At 37.8% G+C, this 18,657-nt stretch overlaps 1 protein-coding gene across 1 annotated transcript in view; it reads left to right on the forward strand.

Annotated features, from left to right (window-relative positions):
- The window catches only part of LOC131078435 (E4 SUMO-protein ligase PIAL1), a 208,697-nt gene that overhangs the window by 174,072 nt on the left and 15,968 nt on the right, over positions 1-18,657 (forward strand). Inside the window, exon 12 of the mRNA XM_058016133.2 lies at positions 14,080-14,131. Coding sequence (XP_057872116.1) covers positions 14,080-14,131 — 52 coding nt within the window. The remainder of the gene's footprint in view (positions 1-14,079; positions 14,132-18,657) is intronic.

Consider the following 18,657-nt stretch of genomic DNA (forward strand, 5'->3'; position numbering starts at 1 on the left):
ATAGAATTGTCCTTGGCAAATAGGGGAATAAGGATCACTAGGATTAATTCTGAAGCAAATATTAATAATGTTCATATTTCTGAGACATTTGTCAGGACTTAAGCAGATGTGAAGATTTTGGAGGAGGGTGGTTGGGAGTAGCAAATTGTTAATGAGGGCCTGGTTGTTCCACTTCAGGAAGAAAATATCATTAGTGCATTGCAAGGGATTCAAAATCAACTTAACTTACCTATTGCTAATAAGGAAAAAGTGAAGATGCATTTGGATGAGATGCTTACTAGAAGCCCTATGAATTCTTTTGATTCATGACCGACAATTGATAAGGGAATAAGAGCCAGGAAGGAAATTTGCTTAAATGACCCTGTGGATAGGGTGGTTGTTTGTGCTCAAAGTTATCTGGAGCACTACAGGTTCATGCTGCCTCGAGTCTGATTGTTTCTCATTTTTTCTTGGGGGATATGTCCAGTGATAGTTATTCTTCTTGGGAGATGTTGTTTATGTTGTGGTTGTTTGCTGTTTGATTATAGCCTTAGTGCTGTTTGTTCCTTGTTTCTGTTTTTTAATTGTTTGATGGCCTTCATTGATGTATATGTTCTGATTTTGTTAAAGGGTTGGAGCCCTTTGAAAATCCCACTTTTACCTTTGTTTTGACTTCTAGAAGAAAAAACAAGAAAAAGAAAAAAAAAAGTCAACTAAACTTAAGTTTTGTAACATAATAAAGTTTTAGATGAAATGAAGATAAACAAAGATTTTTTTAGTGATAACAGAAGGGACACAATTCTGCTGAATTGTAACAATTAGGACATGGAAAACTCTTGCAGGGCAATTACCAATGAATCTTACTAAATTAAACTAATTGAGACAAGAACATGATCAACAGAGGTAACTGAATCTCTCTTACAAGTATTCAATTAGAAGATGGAGGTAATTCAAGTAAACTGGGTATATTTGGGTTGCTTTTGTCAAAAATTAGGGAGATCTTTCACAAAATATATTGATGCTTTCTTTGACACAAAATTTATACCAATACACAAAAATCAAGTTCTATGCCACTTCAAGCTGTGGTGGTGAAAGGCTTGTGTCACAGTTGTCCACACTTGGTCTAGATACTGAGAATCTAAGTCACAAGGTTCGAGTTCGAGTTCATGTTCGACAACAATAAAATTCCGATGAAGTTCAACAAGGATAAAAAGCTGAAAAAAAATTTGACATTAAATTCGCTTAATATAAATTTAAAAAATTATAATATAAATATATTTAAATTTATAAATTAAATATATATAAATACTAAATATATTTAATTTAATATAGTAATAACTAATCATCTTAATTAAATATTTGAAAATGCTAAATAATAGTAAATAATTAACACAATAATAAAACTTTAAGCATTGCATAGTTAACTTTTCATTATGATTAATATATATTTAAAAGTTAATTTATTTGAATACATTATATTTTAATAACTTGAGTAAGATACTATGTATTCATAAAATAATTTAAAAAATATTAATAGATAGTATTTCAATTTGAAAAACTAATTAATTACATCATACATAAATAAAAAAACAGATTAGGTTAAAAAATATGATTAATATTCGTTGTAGTCGAATGGTCGAGTGCATGAGGTGCGTGAGGGAGCATTTGTTGCCACCGAAGGGCCGAGTAGGTGGAGTGTTTATGCAAAGCAATAGAAAAAATCTGTGTTTGTAGAAACTAAAAAACCAGTCGATGAAAAGAAAACCTTGGAGGCGAAGAAATGGAGCTCACGTTTTTTACTACAAATAGTTTGGTTGCTTTTTTCCTTGGATCCGAAGAAATGGAGCTCACGGTTTTACCGATACAATTTTTATTAAAAGATCTCTATCCCATCTACTGTACGAATAATATGACGAACTTGAACGATTTGTTTTGAGTTTTTTTAAAATTCAACGGATTTCGAATTTGATCCATCAAATTCGCCGAACCCTGTGACTTAGCCGGGAAATATCTGAGAGACAATAGTCAACTGTATTAATTTAGATGTGGAATAAGTGAAAGCAACATTGTGTGTCAGAAATAACAGCTAGAAATCGATGTGCAAGAAATATAAAAGAATTAAATTACAAATCATATTAGTTTGTGTATCAAGTAAATGGCAAACACTCTCAAGAGATGTATGACTATCCTCTTCTTTATCTACGTCTATGCTATCCATCTATCCATCTACCTTTGAATCTGCTTATTAATAATAATGTTATAGATGTAGTTGTACTGTTGTACATTTACAAGGATTATGATCTGTGGGTTCCATAACAATGTAATTATTCGTCTCTTTACCTAATAATATGTGAATTACTATGTCGACGTTGTGCGAGTCTTGGAAGCATAATCACGTGGAAGATGTTGGAGTCCTCTTGGTTGCTACTGATCCCTTTCTTGAGAATGACCAATGCACTCCAATCTATTCCACTCGGCTTTACTCCACCTCCCCCCACCAAATTCGATTGGGGGCTTATTAATGAGCTTTGTAAAATACGGATCTGTCTTAAATGGTGCTGATCTTTTGATGCTATGTTGCTAAGATTAGGCATTACTAGATGTTGGTGTCTGTTTTATCATCTACCAAACATTAGGATAGGATACCCGAAGGCATTCTATCCTCTCTTGAAAAATCACTACTGATTCCAAGGTCTATATGTGCGAACAAGCGACTTTAGTGGAATAGCTTCTTGGGTAGTGTATGCTGAAATTTCAAGGGGGGACTCACGTTGACAAGTATCTCGAATTGCTGAACTTAGATCGATTTGGCAATTTTAGGCTCTTCTTTTTTTGGGGGGGAATTTTCTGGGATTTAGGCTTTCAAAAGAAATGGAAAAAGGGATAGGGTTAAGAAGGCTAATCTAATCCTACGAACTCTGGAGACGGTATCAACTGGGTGCTCTCGAGAAACCAAACCTTGCTTTGCCACACTAGGGACAACTACACAAGGCCGGTGCAATCTTCAATGGGATGTGCTTATGATCGAGATGTTGGGATGCACAGGGGATGGGCTCAGACTAACTTTGCACGGTAGAATGGAAATCATCCATTTACCAAAAGTATGAGCAGAGATGCACCATCAATTGACACTTATCAAATCCTTCATTCAAATTAACAACAATGAAAGCAAATCTAGATTAATTCTAACTAAGTGTTGAGGCAATTGAAACCATGCAAATCATTCAAATAATAGAGATTACAAAGTAGCGCACATGCAATATATTATCTGGAAATGACCTTAAGCAACAATACATCAAAAACCTCACCCTCTCCAAATGAGAGGAGGCAACCTTATATAGTTCTCAAAAATAAATGAATGGCCGAGATCAAACAGCGATCAAGGGCCAAGATTGAAAGTCTTAAACCCTAATTAGGGTTTCCCGAAATACTATCAGCTCAAACAAATGAAAGAATGACACGTGGCGCAACTGCTAATTTCACTGAGGTGAGTGGCCACTTTCTTCTTTCAGAGATTCAACGTATCTGGACACAATGAGCTTGACCTCCTCCATGGTGACACTTGGCAAACTGCCAATCTGGAAGTCGATGAGGTCCACATCATCGGTACATGTGGCAAGGATGCCTTCCCACTCAACTGCTTGGGTGAGGAAGTTATCATCGATGGAGAGGAAGTTTGCAATCTTTGAAAGATCGCCTTTGTCAATCATCCCTGAATCCCTAAAGAAGCTTGCCTGAATCCTGGCTTTCAGTTTCTCTGCTTGTAAATGCTTCTCCCTTAGGCTTTCCTTCTTCCAGATCTCTGACGCGACACGGAATACCTTGCCCAGGATCTCTCTAACACTTGCCTCTGTCTCAAAGCACTTGGTCTCGGATTTCTTCAGAACCTCAATCCGAGTGACCAGAGTATAGTACCATGTGCCGAAGTCGTACCTGTCTCCTGTCTGTATGATGCTTGAATCCACTAAGCTTCTCTTCGACATGCGGTGAGGGAGTATTTCATTATGAATTTCATCCACCTCTTCCCAATTGGAGGCTAGATCCTGGATACGATCAATCAACAAAGAAGTTGCCTCATGTGCTGATACTAAGTTTTCTACCAGTGCGTCAGCACGCACCAAAGCGTCTGAAATCCATTCCTTTTCTTGAGTGTACGAGCCCTTCATATCATCATAGTCCTTCATTGATCCCTGCTGAAGAGGCTATGGCGGAGTAGCTAGGACTTCACAGTTGAGTGGGCTAGTAAGATGGAGAACATACTTCTTCCACTGTTGGTTCTCTTCTTCAACCTTCTTCCTCTCTTCCTTTTCATGAGCTAGCCTCGTCTTTAGAACGTTGCAGGAGTCATCAAAATATTAGACCTCTTGGTCCTGGGTGGGCTTACCTAGCTCTATGGTGGTAACCTTGTAATCATCCGCGGTGACATTGTCTCTAGTCTTCCCTTCTTTGGGCATCGCTATCTGGACTGTCTTGAATCCGGCACTGTCTCTCTGAATTAGGGAAAACTTCCTGGCGGGTTTGGGTGGTTTCGCTACAGCGGGTTCATTCACCTTCTCCAGGAATGCTGCGGTGACCTCCTCGGTTGAGTGGGCCTCCTTGGGAACCTTGGCCTTTATCCTTGCTCTCAGCCAATCCGGAATGGTTGATTGCTCTACAGTGTTCCGATCAAACTCATCATCTGCCTCTCTTGGGTTTGTTGGTATGCCATCCAAGAAGATTGTAGGTGCTTCAATTTGCTTTCTGTCTGGACTTTGGAAGACCTCTTCCACTACTTCCTCAACTGGCTGGGAAAGCACTCTTACTTCATCATCAATCACACACATGTTCATCTCTTGCTCCCAGTTGCACTCTGATCGGGCGCAATGGAAGCAACACTTAGGATGGAGTGACTCTCGTTGGATTCTCTTCTCTCACCTACAACCCTTTTCCTTGTGACCTTTGTGGAGCTTCCAACCAACTCCTTCCTCTTTGGAGACCCAACACTCTCTGGATTTTGAGCATCACCGGCGGAGGTACAAGGATTGACGGACAGAGTATCATCCACTCCCATTAATTCATAAGTCAAGGTCACACCTTTGGCCTTCAACTGTTTTGTCTTTTCAGACGCCCACCACCTTGAATACTCAACCACCAACCTCATGAGGTCTGCTAGATCTAATTTCTCTCCCTCTGTCCAATCTATTAAGACTAAGGGTTCATTTTTCATCTTCTCAAAGCCCGGCTGATGAAGTTCTAGGCTTTCTTCTACCTGATCGGCAACTCTGAATACTTTCGTTGCTCTCACCATACTCAAAGGGATTCTTGACCAGAATCTCTTCCTGATCTCGAAGCTATCGGCTGCATTAGCCCAGTAGTCTTCTAGATCCAGTTTGTGCTCAAACGTTGTTCCTTCGATCCTCTTTATCCTATGGAATGGATCGAAATCTTTTCTTGCCTTGTATTGATAGAAGGGATACCAGGCCAGCTCCTTCTCAGCGGTTGCAGCAGCTTGTGATGATGGACATGTTTCCAACCCATTACCAATTGTAAGTGAGGACGTTCCTGCCTTCTTTTGCTTATCCCTTTGAATCACTATATACTCCTCCAATTGTCTCACAACCTCGAGCAACACCACACGGTTGGTAGGGTAAGCTGGAAGCTTGTATGGAGGCCCGGAGAATCCTAAATTTAGAGGTAAGTGAATTTCGGATATTGGATGTACCAACACCCGAACCGACCGATGAAGTCCATAGACTCTTGAGAGAGCCTATGGTGCAGGCCACCTTGAAGTGTCCGGGTAATGTGCATCAGGAAGGTATCATTCACCCTTTTGAAATAGAATTTCTTCTCCATGTGGAGCTGGGGATAGCAATCGTATATTGGAAACTGGTTCTCCTTGTTCCCAACTTCTCCTCTACAAGTGAGACCTCTGTACCTATAGGTCCTGGCCAAAGAATAAAACAAGTAAGAACTCATGAAGAAAGTCCTATTCGTCTCCAGGTTTCTTAGCTGGCTGTCTAGGTTGTTGCTGATCATCCGGGCCCAGTCTATCATTTTTACTCCATTGATTATTTCATTAATGAAATAATACATCCAGTGTTCGAATGGAGCTCCCTGAGGATTTCCTATTATTCTATTGAGTAGGACAATCATGTCCTCAATGTCCTCCTTGAAGTATGCTTGCACTAGGCTCTTTCTCTGGAGTTTGGAGGCACCCTTCCTTGGCTTGTCTAGCCAGGAATGGTTAAGTATGGCATCATATTCCTCTAGGTGGTCTTGGTACAGACTGTCAGCTTCGTCCTTAGTCATATACACTGTGTTGTGGTACTCTGGGATCCTGAAGGCCTCTCTGATGACCTCATCGCTGACATTTGCCAACACTCTTCCATCAGGTGCAACAATGTCCTTACTGATGGGGTTGTAGTGTTTGGCACATTCGACTACTAGTTCATTGCACTGCATGGTGGGGAGGAAGCCAACAACATGCACGATACCACTCTTCATCATCTTTCGCGCAATGGTGGTAGGCACAAGGTTGTCCAGACCAAACATTCGCTTCTTAAATTCCCTCAGATTGATGTGTCCGAGGTTGGTGTCGCTGATATTCTTCCACTTTGAAGTCATCCTCGACTCTAGAGGAGCATCTTTGTCTACCTGGAATTTCATAATATCTAGGGCCTGCAAGGAAACAATGAAATTTTAAAGTTAGAAAATAATTTGCAAAGTTTTGAAAATAACGGGGCTGCGAAATGGCTAAGTGTTGGAAAATTTTCCATTTTTATTCTCATACTTAGCCATAAAAATCAAATTTTCACCTCAAGAACCCTCAGTCTTAAGGCTGGTTGTGGTTACCACCAAGTGTCAAAACTTTCAAAAAAATTTCGTACTGAGCCAAAAATGATTTTCTTTCTCCAAGATTTTCGAAAAAATCATTTATTAAATTCTGGAAAATATTCAGAAAATTCATAAATCTGCATCATAAATTTAATTTCACCTTCGAATTGGATAGAAGTAAGGCTAGAATTTCTTCCAGAACACTCAGAAAATTGAGAAAAGGTTAAATAATCTCCCTCGCAGTAGTTGCCTTTCTCCAAAAATCTGTGAAACTTTTGCCCAAAAAGTTATCCAACTTCCAGTAATATCTAGAATTTTCTCCCGATGATCTTCAAACTGAAATACTTTACTAAGCTCTCCTTAGTAACTTTGAACTTCTTGGCGTAATAATGAAGTTGATAATGAAGTATTTGTGGACAAGGTTAAATCTTCAAGTAGAAACCCTTAAAATCATCCAACTCATACTTGTAATTTTAACTTCATGTTTCCCAGTTTTAAGACAATATCTCAAAAAAACTTTCCATTTTGATTTGAGTTTGAAGATATTTATCAATTCTCCAATATTCCCTTTCAAAAAAAAAACTTTCCATTTAGATTTAATATCTCAATAATCTTTGAATATTCTTTTCCTCCAAAAAAGCTTTCCATCTTGGATCTAACTTTGAAGATATTTAATAATCCTTAGATATTTTTTTCATTTTGGATTTAATTTTGAAATCTCTGTGGATTTTTGTGACATCATGTTGATTTTGTTTGACTTTTCATGTGTAGGTGGACTTTTAATGGGTTGTCTTCATCTTGGGCGGACTTTAGGAAGGACTCCATCGAGGCGAACTTTGAAGGCTAAGGCATAGGGCGGACTTCAGGCAAGGTTCCTTCATGGCCTAGGCAGACTTTGGTGTGTTGGCTATCATGGCCTCTTCCAAATCATGGCCGACTTCAAGCAACATCTCCATGGGCAGAGTTTAGAGACACCTCCTTCATGAGCGGACTTCTAGCAAGGCCCCTCATAGCCTTCCCAACATGTATGGCAGGCATCACACACATGGCGGAGTTTAGACCAACTATCTCACATGGCCTAGGGTGGAGTTTAGACCACATCCCCCTAGGGCAGACTTTAGACCTTACCCCTAGGCACCCCACACACATGGCGGACTTTTGAGGGCCCTCTAGCTTAGGCGGACTTTGAAGACTCCTTCTTCATGACCTCCCAACCTATGGCGGAGTTTAGACTTGGTGCTCTTGGGCGGACTTTGGTGGCTTCTCCACCTTGGGCGGACTTTGGAGGTTGCTCCCATCTTGGGCAGACTTCTAGCACCTCTCCTCATGGCTCTCTAACCTTTGGCGGACTTTAGACTTGGCTCCTCCATAGCTCCCTTACCTTGGCGGACTTTGGTGGCACTTCCTACCTGACCTCCCAATGCATGGCGGACTTTGGAGAGTGCTCCCACATGACCTCCCAATGCATGGCGGACTTTGGAGAGTGCTCCCACATGGTCTCCCGCATCGTGGTGGAGTTTGATCCTGCAACAATACTTCAAAACCCTTGTTAGCCAGACTTAGAAGAATTTTCAGAGAAATTTCAAATTTTCACAACTTAATCAAATTTAACCGGATTAACTTGAAATTTGAAATCCATGCCTAGGTGGATCATCTGAAGCAGCAAAAAGCCTAAAATCTAGGGATTTAGCTTTTTAGGTCGGAACTTGGAGTTTTCGAGTTCTGGTTGAAGCTGGTCGGTGGTGCAAGTGTAAACCTTAGGTTTGCATCCCGAAAAAGCAAAAAAGCCTAAAATCTAGGGATTTAGCTTTTTTAGGTCAAAACTTGGAATTTTCGAGTTCCGGTCGAAGCTGGTCAGTGGTGCAAGTGTAAACCCTAGGTTTGTATCTCGAAAAAGCAAAAAAGCCTAAAATCTAGGGATTTAGCTTTTTTAGGTCAAAACTTGGAATTGTCGAGTTTCGGTCAAAGCTGGTCAGTGGTGCAAGTGTAAACCCTAGGTTTGCATCCTGAAAAGGCAAAAAACAGACATCCCTAAAAAGTAGGGAAAACTTTCTAAAAATAGCCATACCGAGGATTGGGCTAAAAATGCCAAAAACGAAACTTCCTAAAAAAGCAAATAAAGCAAACTTTCTAAAAATAGAAAGTTGTCCAAATTCGTCCAAATGAATTGCGATCTTCGTCCTTTGGCCTCTCTAAGCACTTTGGTGGTGTTCGCATTCTGGAATCACATAATTTGCAAAAACTAACTTTCAATCGTCAGGGCCTGAAATGCTCTGAACTAGACAAGGCTTGGTGAAACTGCAGCAAAAGGTCATAGGACACTAACAAAACCCTAGAAAGCAGGAAAAGAGAGGGTCCCCATTTGCAATGGGGCGATGTGTGAAAAAGGTCACAACACTAGAGAGACATGACAACTTTTAAGTTTTGGCTTAATGTGGAGTGGTGTGGAGTGGTGTGGCACCACTATGAGTGGTAGGGTGAGGATAGGCATGGTTGAAATAATTCACCCTTAATTCAAAACAGATGGTTCCTATCACTTTTTTGGTCAAAGGTGGAAAATAAATTTAATTTGTTGAAGGTTGTACCATTAGCATGATTGGTATATTGTCCACCCTTCGAAGGGTACTAAGTGACCGACTTCTCTAGATAAAGGTGGACTATATGGGTTTAGGAGTTAAATGTTAAATATTGGATGAAAACTTTAGTATGGTGGGAATTAAGAACAAAGTCATTGCCCCTATCTATGTTTGGTGCTTGCTATGGTGTAAGGACCATAGTGTAGAGGCTTGGTCATCTATTGTGGACCCTTGATGTGTTCCTTGCAACTATGCAACCAAACTATTAGCTACCTTGGCCTCATAAGGCATGTGGTGATTGTCATGTCACTTGGTATAGCTACTTTTGTTGCAAGAGTATCTAGTGAACTTGTTGGTTGATATGTTGGATTGGCTTGCAAAGACTTCTTGCTTTACGCAATTACATTTCTTGTGTGCATGACATCATGCTAGATGGTATGTGATAGGAAATTTTGAGGCATGTGGCTAGTTGAATCCGAAGATGTGTGTAAAATGGAATATGCCTTGTAGAATTGTGCATAACTCTGTTATAGGCATGTTGCGTGAATGGGATATTGGTATCATAGGGGCTTGGATTAGCATTGCTGTACAATTGTAACAAATGGACAAGACTTCAAATGATCACTTCTATCTATTCATTTGTCTAATAATTAAACATTGTAGACTAGTTTAGTTGTGTAGTTAAGATATCCCATAACACCTATTTAGAAATGGCTAATGGATCTTAGTTCCTAGTTAGCCACAATGGATGTGGGAAACCTTAAATGTATCCATACACGATTGAAGAAGAGGGGTCAAGTTTAGTGTGCAAATGTTTTTCTTGTTGACAATCATGATGGCCATTTCAAAAATCCATGGTGATAGACTCCCATAGCCTAGATATAATTGGGAATGACATATAGAACGTAAGCTTTTTGATTGTTGGCTTGGTGATGCAACATGGGATGCATGACTTGATATGGTGCTTGATTCTTTGTTGGAAGGCTTGAAGGTGGCCCTAGTGTTTGGATGTGGGAGCTTGAATATTGAATGTGATCATTCTCCACCACCGTAGGGCTTGCAAAGGGATCAACTCACAATTTTAATCTCAATAATGGGATTGTGGAAGCTAGCATTTTGTATGGAAGCTAATGTACATGTTCTTTGAAGGGAACAAGAGTTAGGATTTCCTTGCAAATGTTGGTATGGATATGAGGAGTTAGGATTTCCTTGCAAATGTTGGTATTGATATGATGCCTTTCTCGGTGTTTGCAAGTGCAATACCCAAACCTTGGGAAGGGCCACCCAACTTTTATTGGTGAATTGTGCTCCATAGAAACGTGCAATTATGGCAGCCTCTTGTTTATCATCCAGACACCTTGATGTGTCTTTTTTGGTTTTCTCTTTTGCCCACATGCATTGGGATTTTGTAATCCCCATTGTATATGTCTTTTATTGAAGGATGGTGTTAATTATGAATTGCATTGCAGATATCCATTTGCAGCCAGAGTCTAATCGTTTAGTTTTTCTCATCTAACTTATGGAGTACATGCATGTGGACTTTGTAATCCCCATTGTTTATTTCTTCTATTAAAGCTTGGTGTTAAGTATGCATTGCATTGCAGATATCCATTTGCAGCCAGAGTATAATCATTTAGTTTTTCAGATTTTCTCATATAACTTATTGAGTTCCTTTTCCCTTTGCCTTTTGTGAACTCAATTTGGCATCTATGGGCAAGAGATGCGTAGAATAGACTAAATGCTACCTATGCATTGAAGGAAGGGGAGAGACTCCTGATATGGAGGAGCAGTTTTAGAAAGGCAGTTGAAAAGAACTGGCATCCCTGATCTTGTCTTTCTCAAATTTATTAAGAAGATTTTAGGCCAGGGGATTTTGCTATGACTGCGAAGAATGATGTCTCTTGGTTTCATGCATCAATTGCAATGGACTTTAGAGATAACTGCAAGTGTGGGTGGCTGATCAAAAGGTTCTGGAATGAATTACTGTTGCTGCCAAATCAACAGGAATTTTGGGTGGTGTTTCAGACTAGAATGAGCTCCCCTGCCAAGAAGAAGGCCTGATGATAAGTCTGTAGGAAGAAATTGTGACCCTTAGAAGTTATATTCAAATAGTTTGAGTAGAAGGAAGAGTTGGTGGTTATTGCAAGGATGCTGCTCTATGTGGAGATAGCCTAAGAGTTTTCCACTCTAATTGCAATTTATATGTTTCAAGTCTGTTCATTCGCCCCTTCCTTTCATGGAAGGTAATGTTTATTTCAAGTAGAGCCTCTTTTTGGGGCCCGGAGAAAAGATTCATGGTTTTGAGGATCAGCATGACGAGGATCAAGAGGGAGAAGGTGGTAGGTTGTCTTTGATGGAGTGCATTGGTGTGATGGGGCCCTTTGCCAGTGGCCGTAGTAAGGGTAAGAAACTGGCAGGGTGAACAAATGTAACTTGAAGAATGCAGGTGGTTGCTTGAAGCAGGTGGTGTTTTTTGTTTTGCTGCAGGTGTAGTTTGAATGGGACATAGAAAACCAGTTGGTTTTTTTGGGGATTTTGGTTCAGTCTGTCTCTGTTTCCCTTCTTCACCCTGGGAAATCATAGTTTTTGATGACAATTCTGTAATCATTAGATGTTCAGGCAATGTTGGTTTTTGGTTGTTTGTAAAAATATATTACGTTTTATGAAGAGGGCCCCAATAGAATTGTCGATTTACTGATAAAAATAAATAAAAAATTAGTCATCTGATTCAGAAAATACATATTGTTATAGCAGTTAAAAGAGAGATTTATTAGATGTAAGCATTTTTATTATTTTGGTACTCACATTTGAACTCAAATGATCAGCACACAGGTTCTAAAAGAAAATGCATTAGTCAAGTTATCAGTGTTGGATCTGTAAAAGCATTTTATGTTTTGTTTAACTTGTGTAAAGCATTGGATATCTGTAAATGTATTTTAAATTCTGTTTAATTTGTCAAAGGTGTGCAAAGGTTCCTGCAAAAAGATACAGAACAATTCATGAATATCGATAAACATCAGGCTTTACCTTGTTATGAGACTTTTTCCCGTGAAAGAATTTTTAATAAAGGAATATATAAATCAAAGTAATTAAAAAATATTATTATAATGAAAGGGTGTGACTTTTGTAACCACCGTTGGTATTATTTAAATTAATAGAGATTGGAGGTATGAAGGGGATACACGAAGAATAATATAGAGAAGGATTAATTGAAAGGAGCACAAAAGAGGGGATAGTTAAGGGTCTGGTGGTTGGGCATTGGGCATTGGAGAAGGGGCATATAGTGTGTGTCCAACTCAGGGTACAGCTTACACCCGGGAGTGTCTTGGTCAGGGTTGTGTTTATTTCATGTCGTGAAGGTATGTGGGGTTCTGTGTAAGAACCGTGTTTATTTCATGCCGTGAAGGCATGTGGGGTTCTGTGTAAGAACTGTGTCCTCCTGGAGTGCTCCCTTGCCTAGAAACCCTATACCTATAACTAATCCTCTGCCTGCAGGAAAGCAACGTCTCCGTGATTTACATATATGTATTAATCAATTTCATATAATCATTTCCCTAATGTTTCACTGCTGCAAATTATTATCTCAATGTTTTATTACTGATTATTGATGTACATTCATGTTTATAAAAGTTCATCTTTAGTATAATTGTTCTATAAATGTTTTGAAGGTTCATTTAATATAAAATAATATAATATTTATGAGTGATTAGTTTATCATTACCTTGAATAATTACTTCTGAAACTTTATTAAAATATTGTGTAAACACTTAATAGTAAATAATAAATTAAACACCTTTCTTTTAAATTATTTATATTAGGTAAAAGGTTAATTACATTAGGTTTAACTTAATATTTGATTTATTTAATCCGCTGCAAATACTTAATTAATCATAGGGGAAAAGTACCATTACATACCTCCTCCGTCTTCACAAACTCAGTAGAATATAAATTAATGTCTCTATATGTGACATTGAAGATAGGTTACTGTTAGCGGCATTATTGTACACAAACATAAGACTAGTTAATTATGTGTAATTGTTTTGGTTAGTTGGCAACCGAGGGGTGGTCGTTGCGGTGCGACGGTTCGCGCTCGCACCCCCTCGGTATCTTTATATACTTCGGAATGTAACTTGTAACACACAATTATGAATGGAATAACATCTCTTATACTTGTCTGATATCTATGGCGTATTTCTGCATTACGTGCTTTATGTTTTAAGTTATTCACCCGAGAGGGCAAACAGTTGCTAGGAGAAAGCCTTGGCTCAAATTTGCATCACGCTTGGTTCAGTTCATAATCTCATGCTTGGAGAATCTCTACTTGGACCACCATTTTCAACATCCACTTTTATTTATAAATATCAAATGCAAGAACTCACAAATAATATCAATTAGTGCTACCAATTCAGTATCTATTTTTATTCTTATATTGAACATTTTATTTGTGGTTTTCTGTTGTTTATTTGAAAAGTTGATCCCATGTTTCATGCTTTGATTTAGGGCAGGTTGATTGTTTTTGCCCTTTTTTTATCACGAGTGTTTGGTAAAATGTAGGATTTTTGTTTATGGTTACATGATAGGTAATATTCTGTATATAATAGCTTACATTATTTTAATCAGAGGAAAATATTTTAGTTGACTCTTATGCAGAAAAAAGTGGGTTCTTCTAATCATCTGTTTTTAAACTTTGTGCCCTTGTTGGTTGTTGCAGATGATGAACTATCAGAAGGACCAGCAAGGATAACACTTCACTGTCCCATAAGGTTTGGTGACTGACCTTAAGCCCATATAAGCTAGCGATTTTGATGTTTCTTTTAGATAATATATTTTTGTTGGATTTTAAACTACGTGGTAGTATTTTTAATAGTCAAGTCATCAGTTTCATAACTATTTTGCATTTGATTTTGATGTAAACTCTTTGCTGCTTCTGATTAAATATTTACCAAGAGACACTTTTTATTGCTGTATGCTTATTCCCTTTTGGTGTGAGAGAAAAATATATTTCGTGGATGTCAAATGTCCTTCAAAATCGGGGTATATTTGTTAATAGTTATGGGTGTTAGTTTCTTAGAAAAGCATTTCTTGGATATGCATTTATGCATGTTCCTTTAGAGCCTCAAGAACCAAGAAAAAACCCAAACATTAGTTACTAACACCTTAACTTTTGATGGGTAAACTAACGTGTCATTGCAATGTCACTTCAAAGCCATTGAGTTCATGGATTAACTAGTCCATCATCACAACCATAGTATCGAAAGTTGTTGAGCATCCACTAAAATTACTAGTATTCATGAGTTGTTTTATCATCTATGGTTTGAGTTTATGAACTTGCGATTGAGTCTACATGAGTTTGAGTCACAAACTCACCGGGATTACTTGGTGAGATTTTCATTAGACTTGTGAGGACTTGTGCCCAAATAGTGGATTTTTTGTCTTTGCAACCCTTACATTTGTTAAATACATCAATTCTGAAATTTTTGCTGCAGGGAAGAAGGGTTGTGGAGCTTTGGTAGACAAAATAAAACAATATTTATACATTTTAATATATTAAACTTTATAAAAAATTGAAAATAGGGGCCCGCTTTTAATAGCCACCCATTCCCCATTAATTCCCATTTACATGTTTTATAAAGAAGATAAAAACATTAAACACAAAGCTTTTATTTACGGGACAGGAATAAGAAAATTAATCGCATGTGGATACGATGGATGTGATCGCAATGCGATCTGGATGCAATTGCGACGAATCTGGAACGAAGTTGCTGATGTAGAATCCCTTCCGTGGGTTTCTAGCATTCCCTTCTCTGTACGAATTTGGGTGAACTTAAATGAATTGTTCAGATTTTCATGAGATATGCAGACACCTGCGACCCAGCAGTTGCAGACACCCGTGACCCAGCACCCGCGACCTAGCAGTTGCAGACACCTGCGACCCAGCAGTTGCCAAATTTATGGCCGAATTTGAACGATTTTTTTATAAAAGTTTGAAATTCGATTAAATTCGAACCTCATCCATGAAAATCGCCGTATTCTGTGACTTAGGATATCTCTATTGCCAGGTATGCATGTTGTAAAGGTTTATTATTCAATAAATGATGAATTTGTGTGAATAAAGTTATCATTTCTTGTGACAAGTTTTAGATATTCAGTTGCAAATAGTTCAATCAGATTATATGCATTTGCTTTTTGCATTCGAACCCTTGCAAAACACAAAAAAATCACAAAATTACAAAACCAAAAACAAATACCATAGCAGCATCAACGGTTGAGCCAATAGGGTTCTTACATTATGAGTTTGTGAAAATGGTGTTTCTGGTATTTAGGATAAGCATAAATCATCCCCAAAATCAAGTTTTCAAAGCCCGTTCACTTAAAATAGCTAAAAAGGATGAAGTAAAAGTACTTAAAACAAATACTACAAATGAAGTTCTACATAAAAGCTGATTAATAATAAGATTTCTAGAAATATGCGTTAAAAATAACCCGAGTCTAAATACAGAATTAGCTAAAAATAGCTTGCCTGAAAGCTCCTTGAACCTGCTCATCAACCATTGAAAATCACCTTCAAATCTTTGACAACCTTGGAAAATGCAACTCCTTGTTTCCAAATCCTCACCAAACTCGGCGCTTGAAAACTCCTTGCTAGAATGATTAACAACACTGTCATTTCTTTCGATGTTTTTTGTCTTTGGGCAAATCATTTTTGACCACACGTTTTGGGAGTCTTTTCTTGGCAATGAGATGAAAAGTGTGCACTTCTGAACATCTTGCCACACAGAGAGTTTTCACTTATTTGTTCTTATCTGAAGTTGACTTCCAATTGTCCTTCCAATTTTAACTTAACCAAAGCATACTTTTTGATTTACCAAGACAATTTTTTCACTTTAAGGAACATTTTTTTGTTCTAATTTGAAGTTGAATACACTACTATTTTTCACCGAAGTGAACAAATGTTCACCTTTCAACCTGCTAAGCCACTTTTTTCACTTAAAGATGCATTTTTTGACTTGCTAAGCCCTTTTTTAGCTTAAACAAACATTTTTTTGGCAAATAGGTCCAAGCCATGTGGTTTCAACTTGTAATCATGGTGGAACAACTTAAAATGTATGCTTTTGGCTTTAGTGCTACTTTTCATTACTTCCTACTTTCATCACTCACTTGGCAAATATATCCGAAGTGCAAACTTTTAGACTTATAACCATTGCAGAAGTACTTAAAGTGTGCGCCTTTGGAGTTATAACCACTTTTTGATGTTTTTTTTTAAAAGTACTCTTTTGAGGATTGTTAGCCAAATAAAAGTACTCTCTTTTGAGTCCTTTGCCACTTGATTTTTTGGCTCTAATTGGGAAGGTGCACTCTTTTGGGGTTAGAGTCACTTTTCATGACTAATTTGTTTTTTACTTTCATTTTGGCAAAAACACCCAAAGCACACTCAAGGAGGCAGCCAGCCTTGAAAAATTCGCTTAGTGTGCACTTTTAAGGTTACATCATATTTTTTTGACACAATCATTGTCACACTTTGCAAAGCATGCTTTAGGAGTCATTTTGACATTTCTTGATACTTGGATAAATTCCTCCTTAAACAACTTTTATGTGTTGAATCTTGACTTTTCAACTTTGCACTTATGTATTGACTTAACAAAACAATCAATAACTTCTGAGGATGTGGACTTCACCTTACACTTTGAAGCAAGGATGGAACAACATTGACATATAACAATATGCTATATCAGATTGTCAAGAAATCTTGTTAAATCATGCAAAAGGACTGTAATAAGAAAATTTTTATAGGGGTGCAACATTCTGAATATAAAAAGCAATCCCAAAAATATTATTAACATAAAGCAGAAAGATAAGAAACTCACTTGAACAATATTTCCATGATTAACATGATAAATCCTTAGAATCTTTTTTTCTATTTTTTTGCACCTTTCAATGGTTTTGATAACCCATATGCTTGATGCCACTGACATTTGTATGGTCACAGGCGAAGGAAGGTGACAGGGTTTCAAATTCAATTATTAGAAAACTGATTCAAGGTGTGATTTAGAAGGTCTAATGAATGAAAGCATGTGAAGAATAGAAAATAGGTTCGTTTCCTGTGTTCCTATAGCATTGTGCTTTTTAAATGAAGTGATGCACTCAATGAAGTAAACAATAAACAAGTTCCTTTTGATCTGTTAGAGAAATAGTATTGGAGGCAGGCATGGGACATGTTTGGTATTTCAAACGGTAAGTTCTTTTTACGCCATTAGAGAAAGTCATATTGGAGGTAGGCACAGGACATCTTTAGTAATATTTCAAACTTCATATTTGCTTGGAAGATTCTTGCCAATAGAGAATGGTTTGCAAGTTAGGAAGAGAGAGGGAGGAGAAATCAGCTATCATGTTTGTTTTTTGAGCTCACCTTTTCCTCAGACCTTTTGTACTCTACATCCTTTTATCTCTGTATGGGATTCGCCAAGAAATTAAGAGTTTTCCAGTGTTCGTCTGGTCAATGGGGTTTCAACATATTCTTTGGAAGAATCGTTAATAATTCCGCTGGATTTCAGCTTTGTAATTACACTTTGACAGAGATGTCATCTTTGTCAGTGTTGTACATAGCTTAAGGTTTTCATACGTGTTAACTTAGATCACTTATTTTTCGTTTTGTGTGGGATTATTGGTTATGGTAGTACTGGATCATTGTCTACTTATTAACATAATTTGATTATCACTTTTCTTGAATTTGAAATCTATTGTTTATTTGATTTCCCTGAGTTATTATTATTCTTATTTTAAGTTGTCTATCTACAATTGTGCCTCTCCTATACTTTTTGACAAAGGTAAGTTTTGAGTTCTACTCTACGTGTTGATTGATATCCTCATCGTGTGCAGACTATTAGAAAAATGCTGGTGCTATATGTAAAACCCAGTGATCAGCCATGGATCCGTATCGCATCCATTTTCATTTACTCGCTTGAAAATATCTCCAGTTCATACTTTTTATGAATAGGATCTAGTCTATGTTTCTATCATTCTATGTTTTTTTCTTAATGGTTTTGCAAGGATAGAGTCTAGATGCCCTAAAATGAAGTTGGTCGAGTGCATCAATGACCTGCTCTCCTTTGTCAGGAGAATGGTAAGATGTAATTCATTTTCCTTTTCAATGTTCCAAGTGTCCTTCCGGTCATTTAAGCTGAGCTACCTTGTTCATTCCTTCTGAGCTGCTCTTCTGATTCATTCTGGTCATTCAAGCTACTTCTCGTTGAGGCATTTTATTACAATCTCTTCATCAAGCTTTATATGA

This window comes from Cryptomeria japonica, chromosome 7 (assembly GCF_030272615.1).
Source record: "Cryptomeria japonica chromosome 7, Sugi_1.0, whole genome shotgun sequence".
NCBI lineage: Eukaryota > Viridiplantae > Streptophyta > Pinopsida > Cupressales > Cupressaceae > Cryptomeria > Cryptomeria japonica.